Below are 11,863 nucleotides of genomic sequence, written 5' to 3'. Positions count from 1 at the left end.
AACTCTTGGTACCACTGCATTACTTCCGGCTGCTTGTCCTGAGTTGGAGTACACAGTTTTCAGAGAGCACAGTGGGGCTAATCTGTTCATCAAAGCAGCAGGGAGGGAACCAGCAGTGTCAGCAGCCCAGGGATTAATAATCATCAACAGTCACAGGAACACTGCCAGTCCCATAATGATCGCATAGTAACATACTGTATATATTCTCGCAGCCATGGCACATGCACATGATTAGAGGGGCTTAGGGCCTACCTGTCACCTACATATAGTACAGGCAGTGCTTGCGTGGGCTGAAAATTCAGCCTATCAAATCACCAGTTACTAGTGGCACCGCTGAGGCATGCACAATTGCCCTCATGCCTCAGTGATGTCCTTATGTCCTAATGCGGTGCCTCCCAACAGCTGCTTCAGGGCACATGTATCACTGCGCCAGGCTGGATGCTTCACAAGAATTCAAGAGTAATCAGGAAGGAGGGGGAGATTATATATAAGATAACTTCAATTTGTACATAATTAACCTTATTATTATTCAAGCATTATATGATACAATGCTTGTACACTGGTGTGTCCCAACACAACAAAAATAGGGATCCCCATGTTGTAATTGATGGATGGGCTGTATTATTAGGTATAGTGGTCTTGCCCACAAAATAGCTGCGTCCACTTGGTGGAGGAGATGGGTACACTATAAAGACTGCCAGCTTCTAAGCAAGGCTGATTTTTCTGGGTATAGAATGAGGGTCTTGCCAGCAGAAATGTTAATCTAACCCAAACCAGTGCACAGAGAGCCGTGTAGCCGTGTCAGCACAGCAGGGATTACTAGGCGGTGGCCAGGGCTACAATGTCCTCTCGGGGTGAGAGGGGTTAGTCTGGCATAAGCGCACGGTGAATAATAGACTGGGACCGCTTAAATGGGTGAAAGGGTCAGTCTAATGCTGGAGTGCTGCGTTATAAAGACAGTGACGGACTTAACGGGTGAAAAGTTCATCTTAATGGCAGTGGCAGGATTGCCTGTCATTCATTTATATTTAGACATAAATGAGGCCAAGCAGAACATACAGACACATTATAGATACAGTGTCTATCCCGTGTGTCACAGTACTAATCATAAGATTGTGTAACACTACAATCTGCATCATATCCAGAGACATTCTGCAACAAGAATAGGCAAAAGCCCACTATGGTTCCTAAACCTCAGCTATGCTACACATCTGCCGCAACATCATTCTCATACTAGTTCAGTAACCCATTAATCACACTGATTTAAGGCAATGTATACGCAGACGCCTGTTGCTATATAAGGATTATATAAACAGGTAACTGTGCTGCATATGGTCATATACACTGCTGCACAGTGAGCTACCCTCTCCTATCAGATAAGCATTGCCTGTACGTGCATTGCATTCATACTTTTAGCAGTAAACTCCTTTTGAATGTACTACACTATACTATTCCTTCTCTGGATATACATCTGAAGCCGTTCTGAAACTGTTATTTCCAGCTGAAAACAATCTTTGGAGGATTTCCCAGACATTGTCAGATCCGCTTCAATTATTATTGCACATTGGTGCGAGACTAATTCACATTTCGAGGACCATTTATTAGTCACGATTGTGTTTGGATTTATTGCACTAGAAGGTGCCTCCAGATTATTCTTTTTCACTTTAGGTGCCTTTCCAATGTAGGTATAGCAGCACGGGAAATTCCAGCTGGGAAAGGCCTTATGGGGCCGAAGCGTCGACCAGCGACATGTGGTACACGAAGCATATATATATATATATATATATATATATATATATAAATATATATACAGTCAGGTGCATAAATATTGGGACATTGACAGAATTTTCATATTTTGGCCTCTATTCACCACCACAATGGCTTTGAAATGAAACAAACAAGATGTGCTTTAACTGCAGACTTTCAGATTTAATTTGAGGGTAATTACATCCAAATCAGGTGAACGGTGTAGGAATTACAACGGTTTCTATATGTGCCTGCCACTTTTTAGGGGGCCAAAACTAATGGGACTATTTCATGGACAGGTGTGGGCTATTCCCTCGTAATTTCATTATCAATTAAGCAGGCAAAAGGTCTGAAGTTGATTCTAGGTGTGACATTTGCATTTGGAATCAGTTGCTGTCGACTCTCAATGGGGTAGATGTATTATAGCGGCACTTACCGTGCCGCTATAATGCTTCCCGCTTCGCCTCGAAGAGGCACTACCGATGAGATGTATAAACATCTCATCGGCCGGAGAGGGGGAGCGTTAACTCCCCCCTACGGCGCTACCTGCTAGAGACAGCAGCGCATCAGCCTAGTGCTGATGCGCTGTGTCTCTCTCCCGGCCGGCTCCATTGAGCATGCGCAGGATCTCGCAAGTATCGCGAGATCCCCGCGTGGAGCCCTGGAGCCGGTAGCCGCTGCAGCAGGGACAGCGCTGTCCCTGCTGTGGGGATAGGCTAGCGCCAGGCTGTAGCTGTCGATAATGACAGCTACAGCCGGCCGAACGGTCAGACGATCTGACCGTTCATACATAGCCCAGGCTATCGGCGCTGCTATCTTGTAGATAGCAGCGCCGATAATGACAGGGGCGCATTTACCGCCCAGACCCTGTCATTTACCGCCCAGACCCCCGATCATACATCGGGGAGAAGCGGTATCAGCGCACATAACGTGCGCTGATACCGCTTATGGGCTTCGTACATCTACCCCATTATGAGATCCAAAGAGCTGTCACTATCAGTGAAGCAAGCCATCATTAGGCTGAAAAATCAAAACAAACCCATCAGAGAGATAGCAAAAACATTAGGTGTGGCCAAATAACTGTTTGGAACATTCTTAAAAAGAAAGAATGCACCAGAGAGCTCAGCAAACACCAAAAGACCTGGAAGACCACGGAAAACAACTGTGGTGGATGACAGAAGAATTATTTCCCTGGTGAAGAAAAACCCTTTCACAACAGTTGGCCAAATCAAGAACACTCTCCAGGAGGTAGGTGTATATGTTTCAAAGTCAACAATCAAGAGAAGACTTCACAAGAGTGAATATAGAGGGTTCACCACAAGATGTAAACCATTGGTGAGCCTCAAAAACAGGAAGACCAGATTAGAGTTTGCCAAACAACATCTAAAAAAGCCATTACAGTTCTGGAACAACATCCTATGGACAGATGATACAAAGATCAACTTGTACCAGAGTGATGGGAAGAGAAGAGAATGGAGAAGGAAAGGAACTGCTCATGATCCAAAACATACCACCTCATCAGTGAAGCATGGTGGTGGTAGTGTCATGGTGTGGGCATGTATGGCTGCCAATGGAACTGGTTCCCTTGTATTTATTGAGGATGTGACTGCTGACAAAAGCAGCAGAATGAATTCTGAAGTGTTTCGAACAATATTATATGCTCATATTCAGTCAAATGCTTCAAAACTCATTGGACGGCGCTTCACAGTGCAGATGGACAATGACCCGAAGCATACTGCAAAATCAACCAAAGAGTTTTTTAAGGCTAAAAAGTGGAATGTTATGACCTGAATCCGATTGAGCACGCATTTCACTTGATGAAGACAAAACTGAAGGGAAAATGCCCCAAGAACAAGCAGGGACTGAAGACATTTGCAGTAGAGGCCTGGCAGAGCATCACCAGGGATGAAACCCAGCGTCTGGTGATGTCTATGCATTCCAGACTTCAGGCTGTAATTGCCTGCAAAGGATTTGCAACAAAGTATTAAAAAGTGAAAGTTAGATTTAGGATTGTTTAGTTTGTCCCATTACTATTAGCCCCTTAAAAAGTGGGAGGCACATATAGAAACCGTTGTAATTCCTACACCGCTCACCTGATTTGGATGTAATTACCCTCAAATTAAATCTGAAAGTCTGCAGTTAAATCACATCTTGTTTGTTTCATTTCAAAACCATTGTGGTGGTGAATAGAGGCCAAATTATAAAAATTCTGTCAATGTCCCAATATTTATGCACCTGACTGTATTTAGAGAGAGAGAGAGAACAACAACACTCGATTGCAGTGTCCATCTTCCTTCTCGCCTTATATTTTGTAAAATTTCCTAAACCTGGATTATATTTACCCAAAGCAGTTCAAGTAAACTGCAATTAATCCACATCTAATTAAAGTACCCCTAAAACTAACATAAAGATGCCTAATATACTGTAAAGGAGCTAATAATTACATGCACAAGTATATACTGTACGTAAACCTACCCATCCTGTACTTTGTAGGAGATAATTGCCATTGTACGAGTATTTACATTTGATCTGCAGCCAAACAAGCTGGCGGCAGTGTCCTTCATCTGTACTACTGACAGAGAGTCTGCAGTGCATAAACACCTACACCCACCATCGCTCTCTGCAAAGTATTTTCCATTCTCAGATGCTCTTGAATACATTTATGAATGCTGTTAGCAATGCTTTTATATAAGTCACCGTGTAGTTCAGATGTAATGGTCACCAAGTAAGAAAAATGCAGGTGTGTCTTAAGGTGCATACACACGTAACGACCTCGTAATCGTTGAAAAAAATCGTTCCGTTTCGATGAACGATTATCATTCATACGCGTTCCCATTTGTAGTTGGTAGTTCATTCTGACTGACCAACTGAACGATTTTCATTAAGGGACGTTACAAAAATCGTTTGTAGTTCAAAAAATCGTTCACTACACTTTAAAACATCTGACAGATAATCTGACAGAAAATCGTTCATAAAATCGTTCATAAAATCGTTGTGTGTGTGTGTGCAGCTTAACTGTTTAAACGCCATTACATAGGCCTGCATAAATTAGCCATTGCCACATGAGAGCTCTCTACGTGTCTGGAGAGACGCTGTATTTGAGGTAGGTCAGACCTTCCGCAAGGGCTGCATTGCTGGCCGATGTTACCGATATTTACGCTGGTACTCGATGTCGTACGCAGGTAAGAAGGCATCGGTGGGCGTCCCTATGCTCGGGCAAGCTTTTCGCAGCTGCAGTCTGTGCGAAATCGCAGGTGCAATCGCACATATACAAGTGTCGCATATCATATTAATCAGTGTAGTCTTGTGAAGCGGTTTTGTCACATCGTTTTGTGACTTACACAAACATATGAGCAAAAGAGAGGCAACACTGCTCGGCGCAGCTCACTCGCGTCAGGTGTCTTGCGCCGCATGGCGTATTGAGGCTAGGTGTATGAGGACCCATCTGTAGTGTGGACACTGTGCTCCTGCAGCCAGAGTCTTTGTTGTAATCTTAAACTGGGTACACACTGGACAAAACGTCGTCCCATTCCGCGGATCGGAGTGATATATCAAGTACATCGTCTAGCGTGTACCCATAATATTCGCTGCAGGGCCGACGGGGGATGTCGCTAACGATGCCATGCAACATGACACGTCCACCCACCCTTCAGACCCGGCATAACGAAGTGTATATACACTTGCCGCATGCCAGGTCCAGTCGCCAGCGATGCCGTGCTGGGTACACATCGTTTAAAGTGTACCCAGCTTTAGTAATTGTTGCCACCCCCATAAAAAGAGAAGCTTGCAATTATAAATGCTGTGAATCTGTGATGCACTACTTTTGAATGATTTTTTTTTTTGTTAAAACATACAATGTGCATTTTCTGAAGTCATTTATGGATTTCGTAGCTAATACCTGTCTGACTGACGAGTCAATGAGTGTGCAGAGAGCAGAGTGACAGCGGAGGGAACCTTGCCGCAGGCGTGAAGTGCACCTGTTTCTCCTCACAATGTTCCCTGCTGTCACTGCAGCCTGAGACAGCAGCTTTCCAGGAGTGTCTGACACGGTGTCAGCTGCTGCCAAGGAAGGCTTGGACTCAGCCCGAAGACACTCGGTCTGCCACTTGTATATGTCTGCGGAGTTTAGATAAATGATGTTATCAAAAAAGTAACATATTCTATGAAATTAGACTTCTGGTTTGTTGTTTGTTCAGCACCGTTATGTTTAACATCTTAAACAGTGACATCTGGCGTTACTTTATCTCTGTAATCTCTCCCGCTAAAGCAGAGTAAATGGCTGTAAAATCTGTTTGCACAAGAAATACATTTTCCCTCCGGTTGGAAAGCTCTTCTTTCCGTTTTTGAATGCATATATAATTATATATATGATTCTAAATAGCCAACTAAAACCTGCTTCTTTTTCCAGAATAGTAGTCTCCATAGTATCATAATTGTACAATGCTCAAAGTCTCCTCTGGTGATCCCTAACTCTGGGGGTCATTCAGACCCGCTCACGAGGGAAGTTCGCTCACAAGCGGGTCGATGTTGGGCGAATGCGCATGCGCACGACGGAGGGAGCTCCATCGTGCACATGCGCGAGATCCGAATAACGACGGCAAAGCCGTCGTTATGGGTCTCGCACCAAAGGGGGCGTGCTGTCGATGGTGACTGACAGCACGCCCTCTTTGGTGGGCGTGCCAGGGGCGTGGCTGCCAGACGGAGGCGTTCCCATGGGAACGCCTACCGTCTGAGTCCTGCCCCACTGACATCAGTAGTGATGTCAGTGGGAGTGATTTTGGCTCTGATAGAGCCAAAATCACTCCTGGGCTTGCGGCAGAGAGACCCTACCGCAGGGTCTCGTCGCAAGCCTGATGGTCGCGATGGTCTTGTCCATCGCGACCATCAACATGGACGCTCGCTATAGCTGTGGGTGGTAATCCACAGCTATACGAGTGTCCATGAGGCCGCTCCAAAAACAGGTAGGAGGGCCCTGGTTCAGAGCGAGCGCTCTGGTCAGAGCGTTCGGCTCTGAATCAGGCCCTCTGATCTGACATTGTACACATCTTACTAGCTCAGCCAGCATGTCCAGTCCATAAGTAACTTGCAACTTTATAAGGCGTAGCTGTACCACAGTTTTATCCTAATTGGCTGGTATTAGGCCCATATCTTCTTTTCCCTAAGTCTTACATCTCCCTCTTTCTCTATATAAAGCTGACTAGACCAACAGGTTCTGTCTGACCTGTTTGAACTCAGGGCCTGATTCAGAGCCGGACGCTATTTGCGCTCGCTCGTTCAGAAAAAGGGACCGGATATTTAAATAAAGCGCTCGCTCTTTGCGGTCTGTTGACGCCTCTATGTCTGAGCGAGCAAATGAAATATGCGCTCACTATTTTGTAAAGACGCCCCCTGGCCGTTCGCATCATACGTCATCTCCGCTATTTATTAGATTAATCGAGTACATCGAAAGGCGTCTGAACTGCTCGCAGTGCTTGTGGTTGGATTTTCCTACCGCAATCATGCGAACAGTTCAGGCTAAGAGACAACCAAGTGACGTGGCCGATGACGCTGCTTTGTTAATTATGCGCTCCCATTAAAACGCCCGTTTTGACCGTTTGGCATGCCTGCGTTCAGATCTCCACTCCCCGTTTTCAAGCACCTTCCCGTTACCACCCACAAACGCCTCATCCTGTCACTCAAATTAGCAGGCACTCGCTATTTTGCGAACACACAATTTCCAACCGCACTGACTGGTTTTGCATGCGCATTACAACCCATACGCATGCGCAGATGTGCGAAACATCACTGGGAGCGAACGAGCGGCCGCTTACGAGCGGCTCTGAATCAGGCCCTCAGTCCCACCTACTCCTGCCAGCAGGAGTGAGAGCAGAATCTCTTCCAGATACCTGTGGTAAGTCCCTTACTTTGCCACACCAGTGTTATTGTTTTTTTTAAGAAGAGACATCAATAGGATCCATCACCTCAGGAAAAGCCATCTCAATATCAGAAATAACATTTATATAGTTTCTGTCAATCTCTGGTTGCACTGATTTTTCAATGGGTTAAGTCAGTGTTTCTCAACACTCAGGAACCCCTATTAAAGCATATGTTACAGATGTCCTCGGTATCACAAGTGAAATAATTAGCACCATCTGTGGATCTTTTACAATGTGTCAGCCTGTAATGAACACACCTGTACACCAACTAGGAGATCTGGAAAACATGCACTGTTAGGGGTACCTGAGGACTGCAGTTAGGAAGCACTGTGATAGCTAAAAAATAAAAAATACAAAGGAAGGTGAAATGTTAAGTCATTTATAGCACATGAGCATACTGTACAACATCAGATGATAATTATGTCCAGAAATGTATCATATAATACTTAAAAATAAAGAGCCCAAGTGAGACTTCATTAGAAGTCACTTGTTAGATAAGCGTTAATAAGAGCAAAAGGTGGTTCCACATTAATTTCAACATGTCTAATGTAAAAAAAAAACCAAAACAAGGTATTGCTAAAATCTCAATGTTCTCATAACAGCACTAACATGCAACACAACAAGTTCCCCACTATAGAGAGTTAAAACTTCCTACTGAGACTCAGTACAAAGGTTCAATTATTATTATTATTAGAGCAAATTACATCTCAATATCTTCACTGTCAAAGTACAGCAGTTTCATAAAACAATGGCAGTTGTTTAACATAACAATAAGTGAACATTATAGTATATACAATAAAAAAAAATTGTATGACAGCATTTACTTACAGAAAAGTTTAATTGTTAGATTAGACCTTATAAAGTAGTGTTTGGTATAAACTATTTGGAGGCGAGGAAGGGGTACAGAATAGTAGTTAATGAATGACCAGAGGTTACCCTTATTTGACATTGAAAAAACCCTGTATCCTCCTGTTTAGGGGATACATTGGATGAAATGTTGTGTCTATCACTCTATAATTCTGCAATAAACTATTCTATTTTCCATCGGAAATATAGGTCATTTATTTTTTGCTGTTCATTAGTGGTGATCACTGTTATCCAACAGGGCTCCTTAAAAAATGTCACATGTATTATATGACTTTGATAACTTTTCTTAAAGTAACATTATCAGAAAGTTTATAATATGGAAGAGAAGGGTAGGACCTCATCGGACAAATATTTTTGTAGGTCGATTTGTGGATCATCAAGATCTAGACAGAGAAAGCTGGAGACTAGTTTCTGACACCTAAAAGGAGTGAGAGAAAAGGGTGTAAGAGGTATGAGATAAAATACAAAGGAGATATGTATCTAGACAAGTGCAAATGTCGGCATAGAGAAAACAGAGAGACAAAATAAAAAATGACAGTTAGGAGCTGATTGGTTGGTACTTTATCTTCGTCCACTTTATCCTCTGTTAGTACATAGACCCCTCAGCCTGTAAAGTGACAGTTAGGAGATAATTGGTTGGAGCACCATTTAAGATTAGTAACGAGTGACAAACCATTATATCACTCTTGGATAAATCTGGACCCCAGTACATTTCTCAGTACAGACTTGGTAATTCCTCTAAGTATTTACCCTAACAAATCAAGAAGTACCAGGCTGGCTTCCAGGAGAGAGACTACAGATGAAGTTTATTTCTTTTATACATGACATAATCTGGAAAATTGAAAATAAATTGTACTGAATGAGTAGTGAATGAGACTAATGCCCCTTTTACACCGGAGCTAAAACCCGGGTTTTTGAAGGGTTAACCCGGGCAGCTCCCTGGTGTAAAAGGGCAGAGAGTTGGATCGCCGGGTCGAGTGACCCGGCAATCCAACCCAGGTAACCAGCAGGGTTTAACACGGGCGTAGCCCGTGAAACCCTGCTATGGGAACAGCGCACTCCGGGTCACGAAGACCTGGAGTGCGCTGCTAGCCGGCCGATTGGTCCGGCTTCAGTGGCGATTGGAGATGACGTCATCTCCTAGCGTCCACTTTCACTCCGCAAAAGCCGGGTCTATGCAGACCCGACTGCGGTGTGAGCGGCGCTGACTCGGGAATATCCCGAGTCAGCACCGGCAAAATTCCGGGTCTGATCCGGATAGGAACTTTGTTCCAACTCCGGGTCAGACCCGGAATTTAGGTGGAAAAGGGGTATTAGGTGAAAGAACCATAAAGTACTTTATCTGTAAATCAGACACAGAAGGTCAAGGCTAGGGTATGTATAGTGTATCCCAAGGTTTAGCATCTGCCTTACTTCTCCAGCTTTTCCTGTTTAGCCGTCTGATTGAGGCATTGTATGGCCTGACCTCTCCGGAACAGCTCAGAAACCTTGGGCACAAAAGGAAAATTTGGTAAACTGTATGGAAAAAAGTAGCGTAATAAGATTGAGGATAAAAAGAAATGTAAGATAAAGGAACAATCATGGGATTAAAGGACTAAAAAGGACGAGTTGGTAACACAGAAGTAAAGAGTCAAGATTCTCAAATTTTAATAATGTAATAATATGAGAAAACACAGTGTAAAATGCATTCAATCTTCTGAGTGTACACAATAATTAGGTAAATCCCCCAAAATGATTTTAAATGGGTCACTTATAGCCCTTTCTCGTTATCCAACAGGATGTGTTGGGCTTGCAAACCTCTGTAATGACAATGTTGTACTGGGTACTAAGGAGCTCATTCAGACCCGCTCACTAGATGCGTTCGCTTGTACCCTGCGTATGCAAATCCAGCGCACGCACAGCAAGGCATTAGCACATCCACTATGTCTTGGCGTGCGACCACTTAGTGTATGCAGACACCCACCAGCCATTCATAAGACGCCAACTTGCGCACATCATCTCCTGGAAGTGCAAGAAAACATTGGTACATCGAACACCACTGGATGTGATCGCAGCGCTTGAGGTGGACTATACCCTGCCACAAGCACTGCGATCACTTCAGTGTGAAATTCCACCAAGTGACATGTACTATGATGCTGTCTTTTAATTATGCACACCTCTGAAACGGCATTGAGACACTCAGGCACGGCTGCGTTCGCACCTCCACTCCCCCGTTTCTAGTGGACTGCCACTGTCACCACCCACAAACGCCTTCTCCTGTCACTCACTCTGCTGGGCTGTCTATGCACAGCGAGCGATTGCTTCCCGAGCATTCGCACTGGTTCGTGCATGCGCATTGCGATGCATGCGCAGATTGCAACTATCAGCCAGCTACAAGCGATCGCATCTTAGCGAGCGGGTCTGAATCAGCTCTTAAAGTCCATGTGTATAGTGACATTTCATGGTCACTGTCACGACCCGTGGTACTGAAGTCTCCCGACCTGTGGTACTGAAGTCTCACAACCCGTGGTACTGAAGTCTCCTTCTTACCTCTCCGGTGCCTATCCAGGTTGGAACAGAGGGCCCTCTGGGTTGCACGCCGCGCACGGAGGGTGCCAGGATATACACTTGGTGCTCCGCGGCCTTCTACTACACGCAGGCTTCTCCAGGTTTTTGACATATAGGCCGCACGCTGGCTCCCTCCAGAACAGAGACATGGGCTTGGCCATCTTGGACTTTGTCACATGACGCTAAGCTTCCACTCAGTGCACGGCCTGCTGAACTGCTGACTGCACTGGCCAATCATCCAGGATCCAGTCCTATAAATTCCTTTCACTGACTGCCCTCTGTTGCCAGTACAATGTCGCTTCCTGCTGCAGTAACAGCTCTAGTGCTGAGCTCCCTCAACTGCTGTTTCTGATTGGCGCAGTCCGTCCTATGCGATTGTCTCCATCTTCTATCAAGACTCCTTCATCATTTGCTGCAGTCCGGACTTGCCATTGGGATTTCATCTCACACAACCTGCTGCAGTCCTGACTTGCTACTGGGAATTATCTCTCAGTTATCATCTGATGGAGTCTGGAAATTATCATTGGGAATTATCTCTCAAATAATCATCGGTAATTACCGATTATCTTTAATAAAGTATCACTATCGGTTCCTACCGATCATCTCTAATAAAGTTTCACCATTGGTTCCTAACTTGTATCATCATCGGTTCTTACTGATTATCTCTTCTAAAGTATCACCATCGGTTCCTACCAAGTGTCATCATGGGTTCCTACCAACCATCTCTAATAAAGTATCATCATCAGTTCCTACCAATCATCTCTAATAAACTTGTCACCGGTTCCTAC

The 11,863-nt window shown here is 44.5% G+C and overlaps 1 protein-coding gene across 1 annotated transcript in view; it reads right to left on the bottom strand.

Annotated features, from left to right (window-relative positions):
* Window positions 1-8,166: 8,166 nt before the first annotated feature.
* Window positions 8,167-11,863, bottom strand: part of MSH5 (mutS homolog 5) — a 94,400-nt gene continuing 90,703 nt past the window's right edge. The window contains exons 23-24 of the mRNA XM_088481550.1: window positions 9,942-10,015; window positions 8,167-8,946 (exon numbers count right to left, since the gene is read on the bottom strand). Of these exons, the coding sequence (XP_088337676.1) occupies window positions 8,838-8,946; window positions 9,942-10,015 (183 nt within the window). The 3' untranslated portion in view covers window positions 8,167-8,837. The remainder of the gene's footprint in view (window positions 8,947-9,941; window positions 10,016-11,863) is intronic.

The sequence above is a fragment of the Taudactylus pleione genome, unplaced genomic scaffold, assembly GCF_031769625.1.
Source record: "Taudactylus pleione unplaced genomic scaffold, aTauple2 ptg000274l, whole genome shotgun sequence".
In the NCBI taxonomy this organism is placed as follows: Eukaryota; Metazoa; Chordata; class Amphibia; order Anura; family Myobatrachidae; genus Taudactylus; species Taudactylus pleione.
This window is presented reverse-complemented; position numbering and strand designations above follow the sequence as displayed.